This window comes from Mobula hypostoma, chromosome 2, assembly GCF_963921235.1.
Source record: "Mobula hypostoma chromosome 2, sMobHyp1.1, whole genome shotgun sequence".
Classification (NCBI taxonomy): Eukaryota; Metazoa; Chordata; class Chondrichthyes; order Myliobatiformes; family Myliobatidae; genus Mobula; species Mobula hypostoma.
This window is the reverse complement of record NC_086098.1, coordinates 185,938,388-185,963,441: the sequence shown is the minus strand read 5'-3', so window position 1 is coordinate 185,963,441 and position 25,054 is coordinate 185,938,388. Positions and strand designations below refer to the sequence as shown.

At 38.6% G+C, this 25,054-nt stretch overlaps 1 protein-coding gene across 2 annotated transcripts in view; it reads left to right on the top strand.

Moving 5' to 3' along the window:
- The window catches only part of rpn2 (ribophorin II), a 74,067-nt gene that overhangs the window by 32,352 nt on the left and 16,661 nt on the right, over nt 1-25,054 (top strand). For both annotated transcript variants that reach the window (XM_063041253.1, XM_063041254.1), the window contains exons 9-16: nt 3,805-3,910; nt 5,018-5,109; nt 5,237-5,351; nt 5,735-5,929; nt 7,539-7,625; nt 12,975-13,070; nt 15,312-15,387; nt 19,057-19,186. In XM_063041253.1, coding sequence (XP_062897323.1) covers nt 3,805-3,910; nt 5,018-5,109; nt 5,237-5,351; nt 5,735-5,929; nt 7,539-7,625; nt 12,975-13,070; nt 15,312-15,387; nt 19,057-19,186 — 897 coding nt within the window. The remainder of the gene's footprint in view (nt 1-3,804; nt 3,911-5,017; nt 5,110-5,236; nt 5,352-5,734; nt 5,930-7,538; nt 7,626-12,974; nt 13,071-15,311; nt 15,388-19,056; nt 19,187-25,054) is intronic.

Genomic DNA, 25,054 nt, shown 5'->3' with positions numbered 1-25,054 from the left:
CTTCCATTTTGCGCACATCTGCCCTCACCCCATCCTTCCGCCACCACACCAGGGATAGCGTTCCTCTCAGAAAATTCCTCCTACTTATTCCTTGATCAGGACCCCACTGAGGAGCATCTGGCCATTGTCTCCTTCACCATCACCAACCTTATCGACCCTGGGGATCTCCCATCCACTGCCACCAACCTCATGGTTCTCTCACTCTGCACCTTCCATTTCTACCTCTTTCCCAAAATCCATATACCTGACTGTCCAGGTAGAAACCATTCTTTCTGCCTGCTCCTGCCCCACTGAACTTGTGTTCTGCATACCTTGATTGTATTTTCTCGCCCTGGTTTAGTCCCTTCCGACCTACATCTGTGACACTTCACATGCTCTTGAGCTTTTCAGTGTCTTTAAGTTGCCTGACCCCAGTCATCTCATTTGCAGTCTGGATGTCCAGTCTCTATACACCTCCACCTCCCATCAGGAGGGCCTTAAAGCTCTCCATTTCTTTTTGGACAACAGACCCAACCAGTTCCCCTCCACAACCACTCTCCTCCATCTGGCGGAACTGGTCCTCACCCTCAGTAATTTCTCCTTCAGCTCCTCCCACTTCCTACAAACCAAAGATGTAGACATGGGCACTTGCATGGGTCCCAGCTATGCCTGCCTTTTTGGCGGTTACATGGAAGAGTCTGTGTTTCAAACCTACACCATCATCGTTCCCCAACTCTTCCTATGCTAAATCAACTACTGCATAGACGCTGTTTCCTACACCAATCCTGAGCTCGTCGATTTCATCAACTTTGCCTTCAACATCCACCCTGCCCTCAAATTTACTTGGTCCATTTCTGGCCTCTCTCCCCTTTCTCAATTCACACTCTTATCTACTGATGTCTTTTATAAACCCACTGACTCTCGCTGCTATCTAGACGAAACCTATACCTCTTCCGACCCTGTCGCCTGCAAAAATGCCATCCTTTTTCTCAGTTCCTCCTTCTCTGCCGTATCTGCTCTCAGGATGAGGCTTTTCATTCCAGAATTAATAAGATGTCATCCTCCTTCAAAGAAAGGTGCTTCCCTTCCTCCACGTCAATGCTGCCTTCACCCACATCTCTTCCATTACGCACACACCCGCTCTTGCCCCATCTTCAAGCCACCACACCAGGGATAGGGTTCTCATCTATCACCCCATTTGCCCCTGTGTCCAGTACATAATTCTCTGGAACTTCTGCCATCTCCACCAGGATCCAACCCTCATCTTTCCCTCCCTCACCCTCCCACCCCACCTTCCGCACTTTTCACAGGGGTCACTCCCTACATGATCCCTTGTCCATTTGCCCCTCCCAACTAATCTTCCTCCTGCTACTTATCCTTGCAATCAGAACAAGTGCCACACCTACCCCTACATCTCCCTCACTATCATTCAGAGCCCTAAATAGTCCTTCCAGGTGACCAACAATTCACCTGTGAGTCTATTGGAAATCTACTGTATCTGGTACTCCTGGTGTGGCCTCCTGTATATCGGTGAGACCCAATGTAGATTGGGAGACTGCTTTGCCAAGCATCTACGTGACGTCCACAAAAAAAAAGTGGGATTTCCAGTGGCCTCCCATTTCAGTTCTACTTCCCATTCCCATTCCAACATGTCAGTCCGTGGCCTCTTCTACTGCTATGATGAAGGCCACACTCAGGTTGGAGGAGCAACGCCTTGTATTCCGTTTGCATAGCTTCCAACCTAATGGCATGAACGTTGATTTCTCAAACTTCTGGTAATTCTCCCCCCACCCCCATTTCATTCCCATTCCCGTTTTCCTCTCTTAACTCCTTGCCTACCCATCACCTCCTGGTGCTCCACCCCCTTCCCTTTCTTCCATGGACTTCTGTCCTTCCTCTATCAGATTCCCCTTTCTCCAATCTTATATCTCCTTCACCAATCAAGTTCCCAGCTCTTTATTCCACCCCATCTCCCAGTTTCACCTATCACCTACCTCCTTGTACTTCTTCCTCCCCTACACCCCCACACCTTCTTAGCCTGACTCTTTCGCCCTTCCTTTCCAGTCCTGATGAAGGGTCTCGACCCAAAACATCAGCTGTTTACTCATCCATGGAGGCTGCCTGGCCTGCTGAGTTCCTCCAGCATTTTGTGTGTGTTGCTTTGTATATATTCAACTTCCATGTTGGGGTTCCATGTGGCAAGCTGGGCATCTAATTGCCTGACACACTTCCACAATGACATATCTATCTATAGAGTCTTGAACTGTTTCAGTTCCAGTTTTGCTTTCTCCATGGATATTCCTGATCTCTGATATTCCCAGCAATCTGTTTTTTGAGGTCTCAGCATCTTCTGATCATCATTTCACAGCTTTTCTATGACCCTTTGTTTTTCTTTCTGCTTAACTGTCCTCATAAATCTCAACAACTAGAAGGCTCTACAAAAAGTACAGTTGCCTCAGTAGCCCTGTGCTCACCTTATTATCAGAGAGATTCATCTTATCCTACCCATCTTTCCCCTACCCTCTCTGCTACTTGCTTCCTTACTTTTTCCAGTCCAGATGAAGGGTCTTTGACTTAATAACTCATTTTCTATTTTCACAGCTGCTACATGGACTGATGTGTGCTTCTAGCATTTTCTCTCTTTATTTCAGTTTTCCATTACCTGTAGTTTTTGATTTTCAGTTCATGTGTTCAGTATTGGTATTAAAAAGTCTTTGGCAGCATATTGATGTTGTTACGATTCGTGTTTTTCTTTGAAAAGAATGTAGTATTACCTGCTGACTATAAACCTTTCCATCTAGATCGGGTATCTAACTTAAGCTCAGATCATGGAAATTCTTAAATTTTCAGCAAAATTAAGCAGTCAATCTCATTGAAGAACTCTCAGTTTTACATCTTTTTTCAAGTTTTACAAAATGAAGAGCCAAGTATACACTAGAAACTGCAGCATTTTCTTAATGTTTTGAAATATTTGACGGTTCTACACTTCATACAAATTATTGTAGGATTGCCTAGATTGCAAAGCTGCAGTTAAAGCATGATATACTATTAAAAGATGTTACTTGCCTTGTGTTAAAAAATGGTTTGAAGTATTAATGCTAAAGATGGTCTGATAATAAGGAATTTTAAGATTTGTGCTGTGGTTGGTGGTAAATCAGCACAACTTGTGGAGGAGCATTGAGTCACCTAATGACTTGCATTTTTGATTTACAATGCAAGTCTTCGCTCTAGAAATTGTTGTAATTTCTTGATGAAGTGTTAGGTTTTATGAACTTACAAAATCCTGACCATATGATATTATGATATTTGGTTTTAATATTGATACATTGCTTGGTTTAATCAGAGCTTTAGTTATTCCCTTTGGTGAAATACTTCTCATGGAATATGTTAAATAGCAAATCATTGAATCAAATTGTTTCTATGCCACTTTGAGTTATAATGGGCTATGAATTCAATATCTACAGCTCCAAGATGGTAGGCATCAAAGTAAGGTCATATCTGGCATCTGTTAGATCTCCTATTTGGTTTAACAGTCAGTTAGCACTTCAATTGAAGTTACAAGGTCACCCAGCAGTTCTAGTCTTCGAATGGTGCGTGGGATAAAGTAGTTGTATAATATGAAGAAAACACTTTTTCAAAAGAATTGCCTTTTTCATATTGCGTGTACATAATTTCACTATTTTATTGAAACTGCTTTGTTTTGAAATTGGGAAAGGCAAAATTTCCTGTGAATAATGCACGTTAGTGATTCTTGATTCTGTAAGTTAATATTTTATCAGATAGCATTAAATATTTATTGACACCTAATATTATATTTTTCATTAGTGATGTTTTTGAATTGAATTTTATGGAGGCAAAGCCACCAAGTGGATATTACGATTTCTCTATTGTTGTGGATGGTGATAACCGATTTAGGGGAAATCATGTGGAGGTAGGTGCATCATTTTAAATGGTTTAATACAAGAATTTCTTTAAAAGGAAAGTATGAAATAGACTTATGCCATTTATCTCCGTAAATATTGTATGATTTGTACAAGTTCATATACATTTTCGAAGATTGCTTACAAGCCCAACTCTTTTTCCAAGATGTTATCCTTGTATCTCGTTATATGTTTCCAACATTGTTCAGAGTATTCCCCACCACATAATCCTGACTAATGGTGCACTTGTAGAATTTATTTGAAAGTAATTTCAGATCCTTGGCTTTGCCTTCTTGTGCTCCATACACCAGTTATCTCCCAGGCTTCTTTCTGATAATTCTCACTCCTATTTCTATTCCTCCAACCAGAGTCAGTTACCTTTGATGTCAGGTGTGGTGTAGCCTATACTGTGTAAAAATTCTTTGCCTGATTAGGCAACCTTTTCTGTGCCAACCTGTGTTGTCTTCCCTCCTACTCAGCATCTCATGCTATAAATAATGTCAAGGCTGGCAGTTCAGAACATCAGCAAGTTAACTTGCAGACCATAATGGAACAGTTTGAAGAGAGACGGTACTGTGCAAAAGTCTTAGGCACACCTTAGAGCTAGGATGCCTATGACTTTTGCACAGTACTGTAGTCATTTAATGTATTGCACTGTACTGCTGCTACAAAAAAAAACAAATTTCATGACTGATGTGAGTGATGATAAATGTGGGTCTCTATTGTGAACTGAGAGAGGGAAGGGGACAGGGTGAGGGGAATCTAGGTTGGGAAAAGGGGAGTGGGGAGGGAGATGGAGGCACCAGAGAGACGTTCTGTAATGATCAATAAGCCGAATGTTTGGAATCAAATCACCTTGCCTGCTGGCTCAGGAATGGGTGTATCTGCTCCTGTGCCACCCCTCTGCCATCTGTGCCACGCTTCTCCTGTGCACTCCACCCTCGCCATTCCCATCATCTCTTGCTTCCGCCAGATTTACAAGCTCATTCTCCATTCCATATTGACAAATACCGTACTATGCAACAACAATGAATTGCGTTCCATTTATCAATTTAATAGCTTTCTCTTTCTTGTTCTTAATTCTATGTAATAAACATGAACATTTTGTTTGAATCTAGCTGAAAATCAAAGTTGCTACTGAAGTTGGGATTACAAATGTTGATGTTTCCATTGTTGACAAAGATCAGAGCATTGCACCAAAGACCACTAGGTAAAGAAATATAATTGTTTATGGAAATATTTCTAAAATTGTAGCTTTTTAATAAGAGTATATATTTTATACAAAAAAAAGTACTCTAAAATATTTTTAGTATCATCTTCAATGTTTATCCCATTAGGGTGATTTATCCAGCACAAGCCAAGGGTGTTATTACTGCTGATAGTCACCAGAACTTCGCCTTATCATTCCAGCTGGTTGATGTAAACACTGGAGATGAGCTTACTCCACATCAAGTATGTACTGTATACTTACTGCCACCTTCCTCTTTACATGTGTTTTACAAAGGTACCTTGTTACGCAGTCTTTGGGCTGGATCTTGTTTACCCAGATTTACTATGCCCAACTTGAAAACCACCCTTACCCAGAATTGCCAACTTCGGCCCTAAAACTGTCCATACATTGATTCTAAGGGGAATTTTCACAATTGAAGGTTCCCATGGTGGGATTTCAGCAATGACATGGCCTCCACCAACATAGGGGAAACCCTGCTACTAAGCTTTAACAGCCAAAAAAGGCTCTCATGCCATTATTGTGAGCTATTGTTTAAAATATCCATTCATTTTCAAGCTTTACATTATTAAATATTGGACTATATTGTGAATGTTGTATGTTTTAGACTTTTGTGCGGTTGTACAATCAGAAAACTGAACAGGAAGTGGTGTTTGTGGCTGAACCAGACAGTAAAAATGTATACAAGTTTGACCTGGATGTGACAGAAAGAAAGTCTGAATTTAATTCGGTTTCTGGAACCTATTCACTCTTTTTGATAATTGGAGATGCAACACTTGAAAACCCAATTTTATGGCATTTGGTGAGTTTGTTCTTTCATTGAACAGTTTTTTTTACTTTTTCAAAATGTGTAATATTTTCAATACTGGAGGTGACTCGCATGTTTTTAAATGATTTGGAATTTGTACAATGTACTGTATCATTGCACTCCTTTGTCTTGTTTCTTTTCCCCAAAAATAAAATTATGTTCCCTATGCTTTTTTACTGCTGAGTTTTTAACTGGTGTTTCAAAGTAATAGCTTCATTGTAATATGTTAAGTATATTTATTTCATATAGATAATTTGCATGTACTGACGGTGTTACAAAAAATGTTTGAGTTACAAAAAAATTGCACTAGCTACACATGGCAAGAAAACCCCACTGTATCTACTTCCTAAAGTATGCCACAATATCAACCCTTGTGTAGGTGCACGATTTTAATTTTCTATTTAACAAGTAGTTGAGATTGAATATGACCCATAACATTCCTAGTTCCTTTGATTGGTGCTTCGTGTTTTAGTAGTATCATTCTTTGAAGCCTGCATGGTATTGAGCTCCTAAGTATTGATTTGTCATTAAGGATGATTCATAATTTGAACATTCTGCTACAAGGGCCCAGAAAAGAGTTTAATTGATAAAATGGAAATGTTCAATAATTTCAGGTAGTCAAAGTGGTATCTAATTGTATTTAGTGTTGGGTGAGTGACCTGGTGCATCCATTTATGGATAAGAAATTTCAGGAAAGCAGCAGTTCTAGAATTTATTTTCAAGTTGATGTCATAATTGTTCTTATTGTTGAGGTTGCAGCACTAGTAAAAGATTTTTTTTAAATTCTAATACTTATTACAGTAATCTCCATGAGAATTCGTAACAGGATCAGTTTTGCTTAATACTTACAATTCTCCTAATGAGCTGAGGCATCCAGGAGAATCCTACTGTTAACATATTTGTGTATCATAACCTTCAATTCAATATGTTTGTAATTTAGCTACATATATTCTAACATATTCAATATAAAGTAGAAAGGAATTATGTTAAGAATCTACTGTGCTGCTTATCTGTACTGCAAAGGGACCATTATAATTGTTTAGGTCCAAGTAAAAGAGAAAGTGTGTGTTGTTTATCAACATGAATGAACCAAATCTTCCTAGATCTGGTGCACCATCCATGGTCCCTGCCCCCAGACACTCTTGGAGGTTTGATCTCACCAGCATCTCCATCTCAAGAATAAGGATTGACTAGATGTCCAAAAACTGAAGTTGATGTAAAGTTAATAAGGAAAAAAAAAGGAATTGCATAAATAACTATTTATGTGAGGACAAGAATCTACATGAAAATTAAATGCAAACTCCAGTCACACACCAGATCTGACTTAACCTAGGTTCAGAGTGATGATTTTCGCAGAGTAATGTTGGGGATTCTCAGCAAGAGTAGGCTCTCCTGGGTTCTATATGTGTCTATGTACATACAAGAATTAGTTGCATTGCAGTAGTTAAATGTTGGTAGTTCCCTTTGGACCTTTGGATTTCTTTCGATATTTGAAGCTTCATGCAAAAATAATAGCTGGATTATGAGACAACCAAAGGTTTTAATAAGATGCATTTTAGCATAAATTGCATGTTTTAACATTTTATTTTTATGAATTTTGTAGGCTGATATTGTGATTAAGTTTCCTGACGAGGAGGCTCCAACCCCAGTACAGTCTCGGAATCTCTTTGCCCCCAAGCCTGAAATTCAGGTAGGTGCTTGTGTAAGACTAAACTGCAAATAACAGGCATTGTTCTGATATAATTTGGTCCAATTAAGAACAATATTACATTTGTAATACTAGAAATCTAAAATAATAACAAAATACTGAGAGCCTTTGGGTTAAATGGCATACACAGAGAAAATTAAGTTAACTGTAGGTTAACTTTAATGATGACCTTTCTGCAGATGTAAGACTTGCTGAATTTTTGCATCATTTTAGTCCAGGTATTATAAATGCTGGAGTAACAGTTTGCACTACAGGGAATACTTCATGCCAGGCTGTTAACATTCATGAATTGCATTAGCAGCATGACTCATACTACATGTAGTGACATTCTTTAGATTATTTTGCATTCATTTAAGTTTGTCATGTTTGGTAAAGACATACAAGTATATAATGATGGCGCCAAACCTCGGCAATCTGTCAATTTAACTTCGATTTTACAATGAACTTGTAGTTTTGAATCCATCCAATGACCAATAGAAGTAACGTAAAATAAATGTAAATTGGGAAAGACCCCAACTCTTAAAAACAAATTTTCTCCTTGACTGTGTGAGTTTCCTCCTGGTGCTTCGGTTTCCTCCCACATTTCAAAGTTGGTCACATGAGTGTAAAATTGGTCACATGAGTGTAATTATGTCACACAGGCTCATTGGGCCAGAAGGGCCTGTGACCATGTTGTGTCTTTAAACAAAGAAATAAAATGAAAATGTGCTGCCTCAGAGTTTTCAGTATTAAGTTACATTTGCCATTTTCAATCTGTTAAATTGCCATCTTTCCACAAGGTTTTTTTGCAAATGTTGTGTATCGCATACTGTCAGTTCTAATTTATGCAAATTGCAAGATTACAAATAATAATCTCTGAATGCAATTCAATGAACTAGATTTAAGAAGGTAAAGGTAATGAATTTATATGAACTTTGAATCAAAATGGGGATTATTATCACCGACATGTGACATGAAGTTTGTTAACTTAGCAGCAACAGTTCAATGCAATACATAATCTAGCAGAGAGAAAAAATAATAATTAATAAAAAATTTTAAATAATAAACAAGTAAATCAATTACATATATTGAATAGATTTTTTAAAACGTGCAAAAACAGAAATACTGTATATTTAAAAAGTGAGGTCGTGTCCAAAGATTCAACGTCCATTTAGGAATTGGATGGCAGAGGAGAAGTTGTTCCTGAATCACTGAGTGTGTGCCTTCAGGCTTTTGTACTTCCTACTTGATGGTAACAGTGAGAAAAGGGCATGCCCCAGGTGCTGGAGGTCCTTAATAATGGACGCCGTCTTTCTGAGACACTGCTCCCTCTAGATATCCTGAGTACTTTGTAGGCTAGTACCCAAGATGGAGCTGTTTAGATTTACAACCTTCTGCAGCTTCTTTCGGTCTTGTGCAGTAGCCCCTCCGTACCAGACGGTGATGCAGCCTGTCAGAATGCTCTCCATGGTACAACAATAGAAGTTTTTGAGTGTGTTTGTTGACATGCCAAATCTCTTCGAACTCCTAATAAATGTATATTGCATATAATTTTTTATATCAATTATGGTGATCTTTGATTTATAGTTCCACATGAAATGTATATCCATTTTTTCCTCAAATTTTCTTGTTATCATTGCTTTCTGTGCCAAAGCAATCCATGATATATAATTGCTTAATGGAATCTGTTACCTATTTTCTTCACTTTTCTTGCCACTGCAAATTAATGATCCCTCCAAATTCTCCAAACAACTTGTCTTTCTTCCTTTTTGTATTAACAAAATTCACTTTACAAATTTCTTATATATTTCAAGAAGAGCAGTGAATATTATTCCAGTTAAGACCATAAGATATAGAAGCAGAATTAGGCCATTTGACCCATCAAGTACACTCTGCCATTTCATCATGGCCAATACATTTCTCTCTTAGCCTTATTCTCCTGCTGTCTCCCCATAATCTTTCATGCCCTGAGTAATCAAGAATCTATCAACCTCAAATTTTACTACATAACTGTCTGTAGCTGCTTATCCCTGCCATTACTCTAGCCCAGGGGTTCCCAAACTGGGCTCTGCAGACATCTTGTTTAATGCTATTGGTTCATGGAATAAAAAATGTTGGAAACCCCTGTTCTAGTCAATCTATACTAATTGTTCTGTGGCTTTTATACCTTTTTATTCTTGTTTTGGAAATTTTCTATAAAATGCCCTGATATATAAAACTAAATTGCTTTTAGCCTTTTTAATGCTGTATTTTAACATGCTTTCTCAATACTCAGTAATAGTGAATTCAAAACAGAAACTTGCTGTTAATTCATTCCCTTTAATTTACTTGCATTATAGTTTATAGCTATCTCACATCTATGTATTTAAAAACATGTAAAACTAAATATGCCTTCTAAGACTGAAATGTATCTTCGATCTGTCTACACTTTCAGGTAGCTTGCCATATTTCGACTGGGAAATTTAGAGCTTTCTGCCCATAAAAGTTTAATTCTGCACTTTCCAAACAAGTCAGGAATTGCACCTTAACTACAACTCTTGACTTGTTTGGAGACACCTCTTCAGTCCAAAAATCACCTTGGGCACATTTCTCCAGTTCCCGACTTTATATTTAACAACTTTCTTTACTGCACTCACTCCTGATGCGTGATTTCAGCCTAGAGTGTTGACAGTTTCCCACCCCATACCATGTATGCTGCTCAAACCCTGAGTTACTCCAGTAGTTTGTTTGTTGTTGAGCACTTCATACAAGGCAACAGACTGGTACTTGGATTATGCCCTCTTCTGGAAAACACTTGGTATGGTGATTGGCAACCTTATCGTTGACCGACTTTTCTCTTCCACTGAATTCAAGGGCTACTGAAGCCAGTTCTCCTTGTGCTACTCATGCATTCTGAGCCATTTATGTGTTATTTCTTCACCTCGTGTTCTGAGTCCTTTGGCTCTACTTGCTGCTATTTAATTTTCCTTTCCTCTATATAATAGCACATTTCCATAATGTTTGTTTCTGAACCTATCCCTACCTTAAGCCCTTTCTATGTTCAACAAACTTTTAAATTCTCTCATCTATAGTGTGTATATATTTATTTATTTTACATATATATATATATATATATATATATACACACACACACACACACACACACACACACACACACACACACACACACCCACACCCACACCCACACCCACCCTGTTTCAATCAATGAGATGAGATATAAAGAAGACACACAAAGGCAGGTTACTGACAGAGCCAGCTCTTCTTAGGAAAGATCTGCTTATGTGCATCATGCCACGATCAAAACAACTTTCAGAGGACCTTAGAAGAAGGATTTTAAAGAAGCATGAAGCTAGAAAAGGCTGCAAAAGCGTTTCTAAAGACCTGAGTGTTCATCAGTCCACTGTAAGAGAAATTGTCTACAAATGAAAGAAAGTCAGTATTTTTGCTACTCTCCCTAGGAATGGTTGACCTGCAAAGATCACTCCAAGAGCATTAATTACTCAAAAAGTGGTGTGATCTTCATCTAAGTCACAATAATAGACAGACAAAATCTAACACTAATAACACACAATTAATTGTACTACTTCTCATCAATACCGAATACACCATTTAAACAATCACAGTCAAGGTTCGAGAGTCTGTGAACCTCTGGGGTGATGCCTTCTACAAAATCTGTTTGGAGTCAGGTGTTCCAATCAATGAATGTTGAAGGAGGTGAAAAAGAACCCAAGGGTAACAGCAAAAGACCTGTAGAAATCTCTAGAACTCGCTAAAGTCTCTGTTCATGTGTCCACTTTAAGAAAAAATACTGAACAAGAATGGTGTTCATGGAAGCACAGCATGGAGGAAACCACTGCTCTCCAAAAAACGCTGCTACGCGTCTGTAAAAGACCATCTGGATGTTCCACCATGCTTCTGGGACAATGTCCTGTGGACAGATGAGGCAGAAGTTGAACTTTTTGGCAGACATGCACATCACTATGTTTGGAAGAAAAAGGGCACTGCACGCCAACACCAAAACCTCATCCCAACTGTGAAGCATGGTGGAAGGAACATCATGGTTTGGAACTGCTTTGCTGCCTCATGGCCCAGACAGCTTGCAATCATTGAGGAACAATGAATTCAAAATTGTATTAAGGAGAATGTTAGGGTAGTGTTCTAAGTTCTGAAGTTTAATAGAAATTGGATGATTCAACAGGACAATGATCCAAAACACAAGTGTAAATTAATAAAAGAATGATTTAAAAAGAACATTGTGTCTTGGGATGCCCAAGTCAGAGTCCAGAGCTTAACTCAATTGAGGTGCTGTGGCATGACCTGAAGAAGGCTGTTCATGCAAAGTATCCCAGAAATATTGATCAACTGAAACAGTTTTGTATGGAGCAATGGTCTAAAGTTCCTCCTTGCTGTTGTGCAAGTCTGATCAGCAGCTACAGGAAATATTTGGTAGTGGTTATTGCTGCTAAAGGAGGTTCTACCAGTTATTAGATAAAAGGGTTCACATACTTTTTTCCACCTGGACTGTGAATGATTAAACAATGTGTTCAATAAAGACATGAAAAGTACAATTGTTTGTGTGCTATTAGTCTGGGCAGATTCTGTTTGTCTATTATTGTGAGTTAGATGAAGATCAGGCCACATTTTATGAGAAATTAATGCAGAAAACCAGGTCATTGCAAAGGATTCACAAACTCTTTCTTACAACTGTCTATATAATTCCTCTGTCTGCTTCCACTCCTTCTCAGTTATGCCCCTTCACTGACCACATATTGTCCGGCTGGCCAGCTCATTGCTTGTAATATGATGCTCATGTTTATAAGGGACTTGTATTTCTTTTTAACATGAGACAGTATAGGTCCTTTGACCCTTGATGTATGCTGACCTTCTAACCTACTCCAAGATCAATCTAATTTTTCTTTCTCAGAGAGACCTCCATTTTTCTTTCATTCATGTGCCTATCTAAGGAGTCTCTTAAATGTCTCTAATGTATTGTCTCTACCACCAATCCAGGTAGCAAATTCCATGCATCCACCACTCTTTGGGAGGAAAATCCTACACTTATCATTCCCCCTATACTACCTCCATCACCTTAAAATTAGTGCCCTTTTCTCCCCTTAATCTTTTAACAGCATAACTGTGTTTCTGGCTCCTTCCTTATTAATCATAACTATGAATGTTAGGGAAGGAGAGACTTTCGAGGTATTTAGTTGACATTTACATTTTTTTGATATAGTAGTACAGTTCAAGACTTGAATTAGGATCAGTAATCATACTTAATTTAATTTTGATTTATACTCTTACATAATTTAGCTGCAACATGGTAAATGATCTTTTAACACCATTGTTTTTCAGCATCTCTTTAGAGAACCTGAAAAGAAACCACCGATTGCCGTCTCCAATACTTTCACTGCCCTTGTTTTAGCACCCCTTCTGTTACTTATCATTCTGGTAAGCAGACATTTTATTAGTTTTTTTATGATGCTGTGAATGACTGGAATTTTGATTACAACAGTGCTATTCAATGTAATCTTTTCTTGTTATATTGCTAAAGGTTAATTACAGCTCTGATTATATTGTGAACAATATTTGTATACTATGTGAAGTTCTAGTACTAAGGAAAATACATTTGGCAAATTGAAGCATAGCTTCCTTTTTATATTTTCATTGTTTCCATATTTTATCTGGCTGGTCCAAGGAAACACTAAGAAGTAGAGATGACATTAATGTTGGCAACTAGAATTCTAAGTAAGGCATGGATTCACACGGGTATCACATCTAAAGCCTTTTCATATTTTTACCAAACATCTAGATGTGCACTTATTGCCTTGTACCTACCAGATTAATGATCAAATATTATTGATTGATCTTCTACTTTACTTTGGAACCTTGATGTTTGTAAAACAAAACCACAAAAATAAAAGTAATTATGTAGCACTAATTGGGCCGGCTCATGGTGTAGTGGCATCAGCAATGCACCTCGAGGCGGATGGTCCTGGGTTAGAATCTGGTCAAGTCCGAACCTGGTAATAGCAGTATCTGCGTGGAAGAAAGGCTTGGCAATCTACTTCTGTATCTTGCCACGAAAACCCTATGGACAAGTTCATAGGGTCACCATGAGTCGATGATGACTTGACAGCATTCAGCAACAATAGCAATTATGATGAGGGGCAGGAACAGTGATGCCAGACCTTACAAATCAGCTGCTTCCTCTTCTTCATCTCTCTCAGAGGGGGAAAAAAGGAGAAATGTCAAGTCACAACAAAAGTAAGGCTGGCTTTCTAAAGTGAAGCATTCAAATACTTTGAAATTAGTTTCAAATAACTTCTTGAAATGTCATTGTATTCTGCAAATAAGGGCCCAGTAAATGGGGTCCACAATGTCCTCTGTAAAAATTGGTTTTTTTATTATCTAAACTTCATGACCATTAAAGTTGTCTTCCAAAAGCCATTTATTGAACAACCATGATGTATTGTGAATTATTCTTTTCAGTGTGATATGTGGTAGAGTAGGGTAAATGCAGTTTTCAATATCTTGATATATATACTCTATCAAAATGGCAAAAGAATGACTGGTGACTGTCAAAGGTTTTCTTATTGGACCATGAATGCTGTACAATAACTTACTGGCTGTTCTGTTTGTACCTTTTTTTACTGCTTACTTTATATATAGATTCTCAATTGGGAAACTAATATGCATATTAAATGGCTGGCATAGTTGGAAATTTTGCAAATTCGACTAATTGTCATAATTTCAAATTTCTCAATGCAGAGAATAGGGAGAGCACTTCAGGGCCAATTAATAACTTCAAATTGAACAGCATGAAAGCTGGTTAATAATGGGGTTTGTGAACTGCTCTTCTGAGGCATATAAAAAAGAGGTTAAAATGATTCCATATACAGTTGATAGAAAAGGGACACTCTAAATCCGAAGTGCTGTGGATAAATCAGTGAAAGGACAAGTGTTTAGATCTTAGGTTATTTTTGTGTTTCATGCTACAGTTGTAGACTAATGTATTGAGATCAGGTAGGACTTGGTAATGTAATGTGAGTATAATTTTTAAACAAATCATGCACTACAAAGTATTTTTCTGAGATGATGCAGACAAAGGTCATGAACAAAGATTGACGCCAGAATTAAATTAAAGTAGCAATGAAATGACTGCCAGCCATTAATCTGCGCTGATAAATCTTTAAAATGTTGTCCTAATGGATCTTCGAAATGCTCAAATGACATCATTAACGCTACAAGAGAGCAGTATTGAATTATTTACTGAGTTCTACAAAAATGTCAATTACTGTTTAGTGAAAGAGTCCAAGAGGTCCAACTGTCTTAATGATCAGGTTGTCATTTTGATGCTATTGATAGCACTTCTTTCTAGTGCTGTATTTCTAAATAAATTGTCCACATTAAGAGTGAGCTTCAGTTTAATTGTCTTGCAACACTGGGAGTCATGAAGAAATCTCCCTTAGTTATTTTTAAATCTCACTTTGAAGTTGGCATTGATCGAGGTGAACAGATGAACTTAATAGACTTTTCTTGCCCTTTTATTCATTTCTTAAGTTAGAATGATCCTGTTAGAGAAATATTATGATTACAAAAAGATGTAATGTAAATCTTTAAATGTTGACCTTGTGTTTTATAGAAATAGTGATTTTAGCTTTGTTTCATTAAAATTCTTTTCTCTTCCAGTGGATCAAATTGGGTGTCAACATCTCTAATTTTACCTTTTCACCAAGTACTATTATCTTCCATTTGGGTCATGCTGGTAAGTTTTCACTTCTTGAGAAACTAATAATTTTTAAATATTATACAGTGTGTTTAAATTCAGTACGATTGTGCATTTACTTAAAAATCATAAATATTATTAAACTAGTTATTTGGTCTTGTCATCCTTATTTGCAGTGTTGAAAATATCATCTTTCCCTTTACACCCTGTGTCACACCCATGGCTTGCAATTTTAGTTTACTTCTGAAAATTACCCATTGTGTTCCTGTAAATTTAGTCAAAGTGCTTTCTAGAAAGCATTTTAATTGCGATTTGTTTTCTAAAAAAAAGTTCATTTCCACTATGACAGTAATTCAGATAAAAATTGCATCAGTCATGACAATTTTTGCAAAGCACAACTTTTTTGTACAGTATGCAAAGAAACTTATCCTAAAACCCAATTATTAAATACAATATAGTGTTCCGATGCATCAGTCACTTAGTTTTGAATAGGTTTCTGCTCTACCATTTTCACAACTTTATTTGGTTTTACTTATTGGTGTTATTCATTTTGATTGCATGACCCAGCCTAGATTGTACATAGTTATATCCAGCAACCAAAGGAGTGAATCAAAATTATGGAACTCTATATTTGATACTGGCAGATCTACGTTTGGTTAACTAAGGAAACTCATGGGGGATTTCATTATGCAGGTAGATTGGGGAAAATCAGGTTGGTGCTGGATCGCAGGAAAGGGAATTGCACAATAGCTATGAGAGGCTTTTTAAAGCAGCTTGTGGTTGAGTTACTTAGGGAAAATTCTGGATTGGGTGTTATGTAATGAACTAGATTTGATTAGGGAGCTTAAGGTAAAGAAGCCCTTAAGAGGCAGTGATCGTATTTTGAATTCACTTTGCAGTGAGAGAGAGAAGATAAAGTCAGATGTATCTGTATTATAGTGGAGTAAAGGGAATAACAGAGGCATGAAAGAGGAGCTGGTCAAAGTTGATTGGAAGGGGGCATTAGCAGGGATGGCAGCAGGACAACAATGGCTAGAGTTTCTGGGAGCAGTTCTGAAGGCGCAGGATAGATACATCCCAAAGATGAAGAAGTATTCTAAAGGGAGGATAGGCAACTGTAGCTAACAAAGGAAGTCGAAGATCACATAAAAGCAAAAGAGAGGGCATATAATATAGCAAAAGTTAGTGGGAAGTTTCAAAATTGTGAAACTTTAAAAAAAAAAGTACAAGAAAACTAAAAGAACCATAAAGAAAGAAAAGATGAAAAGAATAAAGGTGTGGCCACTGAAGGATAAAGAAGACAACATGTGCCTGGAGACGGAGGAGGTTGGGGAGGTCCTAAATGAATACTTTGCTTCAGTATTCACAAGAGAAAAGGACCTTGATCAGGGTACGGTTGAAATAGAACAGGCCTGTGTGCTGGACAATGTGAAGATTAAGGAAGAAGTGTTGGATCTTCTTAAAAACATTAAGACTGATAAGTCCCCAGGGCCAGACGATATGTACCCCAGGTTGCTGTGGGAAGTGAGAGAAGAGATGGCAGGAGCAGTGGCTATGATTTTTGAAACCTCTAGCTGCAGGGGAGGTGCCAGAGGATTGGAGAATAGCAAATGTAGTTCCCTTGTTTAAAAAAAGGTAACAGGGAGAATCCTGGGAATTATAGACCGGTGAGTCTTATGTCGGTCAATAGTATGCAAACTATTGGAAAGAATTCTTAAAGATGGGATCTACAAGCATTTGGAGAAGTACTGTCTACTCAAGGATAGTCAACATGGCTTTGTGAAGGGAAGGTCGTGCCTCACGAACCTAATTGAGTTTTTTGAGGAGGTAACAAAAGAAATTGATGAGGGTAGGGTGGTAGATGTGGTCTACATGGATTTTAGCAAGGCATTTAACAAGGTCCCCCACGTGAAACTCATCCAGAAAGTCATGAGGCATGGGATCAGTGGAACTTCGGCTGTTTGGATAAAAAATTTAGTTTGCAGGAAGAAAGCGGAGGGTGGTAGTGGAAGGGAAGTATTCTGCCTGGAGGTCAGTGACTAGTGGAGTGCTGCAAGGATCTGTCCTGGGACCCCTGCTCTTTGTGATTTTTATCAGTGACCTGGATAGAAGAGGCAGAATGATAGGTGAGTATGTTTGCGGATGACACAAAGATTGGAGGAGTTGTGGATGGAGCTGTAGGTTGTCGAAGGTTACAAGAGGATATAGACAGGATGCAGAGTTGAGCAGAAAAGTGGCAGATGGAGTTCAATCCGGATAAGTGTGAGGTGATACGTCGTGGAAGGGCAAACCAGAAGGCTGAGTACAGGGTTAATGGTCAGTTACGTAAGAGGGTGGAGGAACAGAGGGACCTTGGGGTTCAAATCCATACATCCCTCAAGGTCGCTGCACAGGATAGTTAAGGATAGTTATGAAGGCCTGTGGGATGCCAGGCTTCATTAATAGGGGGGTTGAGTTCAAGAGTAGAGAAGTCATGTTGCAACTCTACAAATCTCTGGTGAGACCACACTTAGAGTATTGTGTTCAGTTCTGGTCACTTCATTATAGGAAGGATATGGAAGCTATGGAGAGGGTGCAGAGGAGATTTACCAGGATGCTGCTTGGATTGGAAAACAAGTCTTATGAGGCAAGGTTAGCAGAGCTGAGACTTTTCTCTTTGGAGCGTAAAAGGATGAGAGGGGACTTGATAGAGGTCTACAAGATTAAGAGTCATAGATAGGGTGGATAGCCAGTACCTGTTTCCCAGGGCACGAATAGCAAACACCAGAGGGCATATGTACAAAGTTAAGGGAGGGAAGTTTAGGGGAGACATCAGGGGTAAGTTTTTTTCACAGAGGGTTGTGGGTGCCTGGAATGACTTGCCAGGGATGGTGGTGGAGGCTAAAACATTAGGGGTATTTAAGAGCCTCTTGGGCAGGCATATGGATGAAAGAAAAATAGAGGGTTACGGGGTAGTGTGGGTTTAGTACTTTTTTTAAGGAATATATGGGTCGGCACAACATCAAGGGCCGAAGGGCCTGTACTGTGCTGTGGTGTTCTTGTGTTCTAGTGACTAGAATTTCAAAGCAAGGATGTAATGCTGAGGCTTTATAAGGCATTGGTCAGATTACACTTAGAGTATTATAAGCAGTTTATAGATGTTTGTGGCATTGAAGAGGGTCCCATGGAGGTTCACGGTAATGATTCCAGGAATGAAAGGGCTAACGTAAGACGAGCAGTTGATTGTTCTGGGCCTGTACTCACTGGAGTTTAGAAGAATGGGGGGTGGATCTCTTTGAAACCTATCAAATATGGAAAGGCCTAGGTAGAGTGGATGTGGAGAGGATATATCCTATAGTGGGGGAGGCTAGGACCAGAGGACAGGGCCTCAGAATAGAGCGATGTCCATTTATAACAGAGATGAGGAGGAATTTCTTTAACCAGAGGATGGTGAATATGTGGAATTCATTGCCATAAATGCCTGTGGTGACCAAGTCATTGAGTATACTTAAAGTGGAGGTTGATAGGTTTTTGATTAGTCAGTGCATCAAACTATGGGGAAAAAGGCAGGAGAATGGGGTTAAGAGGGATAGTAAATCAGCCATGGCAGAGCAGACCCAGTGGCCCAGTTCTCCTATGTCTTTATCGTCTTGTGGTCTAGTAGTCTATCAATGTAGGGCTACCATTTTTAGCCAATCTAATGTTGCTCCGTGTCCTGCTTAATTCCAGGTATGTTGGGACTGATGTATGTATACTGGACTCAGCTGAATATGTTCCAGACTCTGCAGTATCTTGCTGTGCTTGGCAGCATCACATTCTTTGCTGGGAACAGAATGTTAGCTCAAAAGGCTGTGAAGCGGTAAGAAATTCTCATTCTGCTCAACTGTGCTATGAATCTTTGTAACTGTATCTTTGATTATTCCAAATGTTTGTTTATTTTGTCACTGCAGCCAATCCAGTTCTTTGAATATCTGGTTCTCCTTTTAACCTAAATTTATGGAGCTTCCATCATAATAGAATCGAGATAATGCTCCTGACTTAAACGTTATGACTGATAAAACCAGACGGCAGGGATTCCATTGTGCTTGGAGTTGCCTCCTAATTATTTAACAGTAATTAAAAACATAGAATTTGGATAACTGCACAGTTGTAATTTTGTACGTCAAAATGAATTTATCTTAAGAATGTTATAGTCACCAAAAGTAGACCATTTGTAATCTGAAAACAAGGATTTAGTGTTTTTCTTGGTATTGCCAAGAGAAAGTTCCAATTATTAAACAGCTTCAATGTGTTTAAAGCACATCAGGTTTTTGATGTGCAGAGCATTCCTACCCATCATCAAAAGCAGCGGTCCCCAACCACTGGGCCGCGAGGAAACAATATGATTTGGCGATGGGAGTCAGCTGCACCTTTCCTCGTTCCCTGTCACGCCCACTGTTGAGCCATTACGCACGCGAGGTCATTACGCACTCATCATGCTTTTCAGCACGGGAAGGAGATCAAATCCTCGAGCTTGCAAATGACAGCGGGCTGAAAAGTATGTCTGACATAACATCTCTGCCGGCATTCTGGATCAAAGTCAAGGCTAAAAATCCTGAGATAGCGACAAAAGCACTGAAAACGTTGCTTCCATTTCCAACATATCTCTGCAATGAATGCAACGAAAACTAAATTGCAGAATAGACTGGACATAAGGAACCCCCTTCAAGTATCGCTGTCTCCCGTCACCCTTCGATAGGACCGTCTTGTTGCAGGAAAACAAGCCCAGGGCTCCCACTGATTCAGTGATATTGGTGTGTTTCAATGATTTTATATGTTCATACGGGGAAGATGTGTGCTGCATGTTTAATATCCAAACATTACTTAAAATGTTATGATATTGACTTACTTATATAACCATATAACAATTACAGCACAGAAACAGGCCATCTCGGCCCTTCTAGTCCGTGTCGAACGCTACTCTCACCTCCTCCCACCGACCTGCACTCAACCCATAACCCTCCATTCCTTTCCTGTCCATATACCTATCCAATTTTTCTTTAAATGATAATATCGAACCTGCCTCTACCACTTCTACTGGAAGTTTGTTCAACACTTACTTCAAGCTCCCCTGTCCTCCCCTGATAATTGACTTATCACTATATTTATGCGAGGAAAATATGTGCTGTGCGTTTAATATTAAATTCGTTAGATAAACCCTTTTAGAAATGAAATTGAGTGTATTAGCTAATTATCACCTATATTCTGGTCGTGATTAACACCTCCCCACCCACCGAACAGAATCGCCAAAAACAATTTGTAGAAAAAAACATACACGCATGCGCAAGTTACGCATGCACACTAGTGCCCGCGCAAGGCTTCATGGTCATTGTAGTCTTTCTCAGGGTAAACCCAGCGCATTTGACTGCTAGTCTTGTCCGTTGGCAACCCTACCACCACCACCCCCCCCCCCGACCATCGGCCGGTCCGCAGTGCGAAAAAGGTTGGGGACCCCTGATCAAAAGGTTAAAGTTGAGTGCTTCTGGTCCTTCTTCCTAAAATACTGTTTTTAAAATACAGCACTATCTCCATGATAAAAATTGGATCAACTACATCTATATAAAGGCAATTCTAAGTTTTATCGAAGCTTGCAAATAATTGACCCAACATGTGAGGCAAGCAAAAATAAGGTGACCCAGCAGAACCGACAATGTGCAGGAGGTCAGGCAGCATTTATGGATTGGGATCCAAGTCATCCTGGGTTGCAAGAAATATCTACAGCCATTTTAGCTTGAACAACCATATTATCCATATACTGGAAGAGATTGGCTTGTCACAGAAGGTTTGAGGCACCATAAACAGCAGTGCTGTCACAAAACCAGGGTTCACTTTGCAAAAACAAAAATTTGTCTGTCTGAAATAGAGCTCTAAAGGCAGAAAAACGGGCATATTTGAAATTGACTTTAAAATTTGTCATTTAAATCTGGATACTTTCGTGCTGTCTGGATTATAGTTTGGTTGCAGTATTTAAACACACCCAATGTCTAATTTTGTAATGCTGATGCATTAATTTTAAAATAGAAATTGTAAAGAAACATATTTGCCTTAAAGCTATTTGCCATTATTGTTTGAGGCTCTGAATATATTTACATGTGTTTCTATCTCTTATATAGAGTAGGTATCCAGTGGTGAAAATTTTATAGGATTAAATTCATTGTTCATTTACTTTCTTTTGTTCAGCAACTCTTACCTTTGAGATGAAAGTGTCATTTCTTTTGCTGGGAGTCTAATGTAAAATGTTAACAATTATTATGGCCACTGTGCAAATTAAGAGGGAAGAAATTCTAATGACAAGATATATCACTAGTTTTTGTTTTGACTTATTAATTATGTTGACTATTATTACAAAGAAAGGAAGAAATATTATATTGTGTGGTAGTGGCATTCCTAACCAAAATAAACGCTTTTTAACTCACCCAACATCTACTGAATGTAACTTTCAAATGCTGCATAGAATCACACTTGGTAAATTGTTGGAGAAACCTTTCTTTTTGTCTGTTGGGATGGACATTTCTATACATGGAATTAGAATTTTGCGGCTGCTCAACATACCCTTAATTTGTATGATGATTATTGAGAAGTTGGAAATACAGTGGATTCTGGTTAATTAGGCCATCACTTAATTGGGGCATCCAGTTATTTGGTACAATTCTTAACAAAAACGAATTGAGAATTGATGGGATTCCCTTCATTTATTTTGGACATGATGCCACTTAATTGGGGCAGGAGACTGTTGCTGAGCAGTTTCTAACTAGCATTAGTCGCATGCACTTGCGTGGCCATTAGACACTACACTCTGCTTCGAATGAACAGTTTTTAAATAGTGTTTGTTGTGAGTTTTCAAAATTCAGTGGTTTTTTTTGTCAGTAAATGTTGGCAAGAAATGAGCAGTGAGATGATTCAGAATTGTTTTGCACACTACGGTTTCAAGCATCCAGGCATGGTGATGCAGAAATGGCCAGGAGTGAGAAAGAGACAAGTTCACTACCTGACGAAGAGTCTCTGCCTGAAACGTCGACTGCACCTCTTCCTACTGATGCTGCCTGGCCTGCTGCGTTCACCAGCAACTTTGATGTGTGTTGCTTCACTACTTTTAACTATTTCCATGAAACTTTGGCTTATTGGGTCAGTTGCTGAATCGGGCCAAAGTGTACTGTTCCTGATGTGTCCCAGTTAACCAGAATCCACAGTATATTTAAAAATGCACTTGAAGATGGTGCATGCTGAGTTTATTTTCAGGTATTGATATTTGGTAAGATTTTTTAATCATTATAGAACTGAGACAAAGTGAAGAACATGTTTCCCTGCACAATTCAATAGATAGACTTAGAGCTCAGGGGTTCAGTACATAGTACACCCCACATAGTACATTCAAATAAATGGCACTTAAATATTTGACATATCACTTTAATGTAATCAGCTTTGGAAATCGGATACATTAGTATATGGTTTCAACTATTCTCTGTATTAACTTTAAAGTTTTCTTTCTGCTTGTCATATTGGTCACGTATGCAGTCATTGGTTTCAGCAATTATGGTCTTATGGTAGGTTTCCTTGATACCAGCCTTCTTCCCCCAAAATGACGCATTTTTAAAAGTTGTTCACATAATGTTTTACCTTTGGTCAATCATCCCTGTGCTCTGTGCTCACACAACCGAATGAAGTGGGTTTTTGTGCCATTTATGGTATTTCAAGTGACATTTCAGCAGTGATCATGCAAGTGCAGCTTGGTTTCTGTTTACAAAACTACTAGCCAAGTGTTCCCTTAAAGGTACAATTCAAAGCCCTGGATAATGGTATTATGCTATGGTTAACTCATTATTTAGAACTTTACTGAGTATAGTTCGAGTAAAATGCTTCAGTTAGGTTAATCCATACTACTTGAATTTGAAAGCATCTCATCTTTTTTATAAATTTTAACTTAATTAAACCATTGCTCTTCAGAAGTACAATAAGTCTAAAATCAACAATGACTTAAGAAATTCTATAGATGCTGGAAATCTTGAGCAACATACATAAAATGCTGGAGGAACCCACTCAGGCAGCATTTGTGGAGGGGAATAAATAGTTGATGTTTTTGGCCAAGATAGGAAAGAAAAGGGGCAGGACCCAGAATAGGATGGGAAGGAAAGGAATTCAATCGGGCAGATAACAGGTGAGACCAGATTTGGGGGTGGGGTGTGTGGGTGCAAGGGCAAGATGCTGTAGAAGGAGAGAACGGTGGACCATGGAAGAAAGAGAAGGAGGATGGGAATCAGAAGAGGTGAGAGGGAAACCAAAATGGGGAATAGAAAAGGAGGGAGTGGGGAGAAATTACTGGAAGGTAAAGAAATCGATGTTCGTGTCATCAGGTTGAAGGCTACCCAGATGGAACACGAGGTGTTGCTCCCCCAACCTGAGCTTGGCCTCATTGTGGCAGTAAAAGAGACCATGGGCAGAATGAGAAGTCAAATTGAAATGGGTAGCCACCACACTAACAAGTTCAGGGAGTGTCATTGGAGCCATGGTGAAATTTGCAGAAGGTCTCTCAAGGAAGAAATAGAATTGTAAACATGGTGCCAGGAAAACATTGTTTCCTTTATGGGGGTGTGAGTTGAAGAGGGTTTTCCAATGGGCTACAGAGAGGAGGGCCCAGTAGTTGACAGTACAAGTTGTAAGGGACGGGACAGGTGGGAATGGTATGGCAATGAAGGTATTTTCAACACAGTTGATGTATTTCTTTTACTCATCAACACAGTTGATATTTTGACGATCAGAAGCAAGAGATAAATAGAAAGGAATTTGTGTCATAGAAGCAGCATTCACGTGGGAAACCAGTGTTATGACACTGGAAGCTTGGCTCCGTCAAAAAGTAATTCATTTTTTGGGTCTTGTTGATGACAAGGTACTTCAGTTTGAAAGGCTTGTCTTTTGTTATTAAGCTTAAGCATGTGTTGGAAACTCTGTACAATAATGTCTTAGCTTGTACTTTGTCTACCTAATCCACGAATATGACTTAAATAGAAACTCAGATACAGTGTTCATTGCTCATAAGTAATGAACACTGTATTTGAATTTCTCTTCAATAATCACATCTGTACTTGGAAAAGCACCTAGGAATAATGAGATTGCTATGCTTTAGTAGTTTCAAAAATATTTCCAGTGTGTTGCTTTGAATCTTCAATAATGGTTTTACAACCCTCTGAAGATTCTGACAGAGGGAAAGTATATCTCAAAATCTTAATACGTGGATTAGTAATTAACTTGGGCATTTATTTATGATGCACAGAACATTGTTCATCCTTTAGTATTTATTTAACTTTTCAAATTTGCTTTGTCTGTTTCTCTGCCTCCCTTTTAACAAACTAAAAGGTTCATTTATTATCAAAGTATACAATCCTGAAATTTTACTTACCGTCTTGAAGATTATGATGTGTGAGAGATATGTTGTCCACTTGCAACCCTTGACAGTGTTGCCATGCTCTCAATCATAGCCGACCACAGTTAACTACCTGTTATCGAAAGATGAGTAGTCAATAGACAACTCACTATTGCAAGCTGTGATATCAACGTAATCCTAAAATTAGCTCAAAGGATCACACTACCATCCACCTTGTTCCATATGAGTCAAGGTGACAATGTACAAGGGGTGATTGATAAATTCGTGTCCTACAGTAAAAGGAGTCAATTTTAGAAAACTTAGCACAGT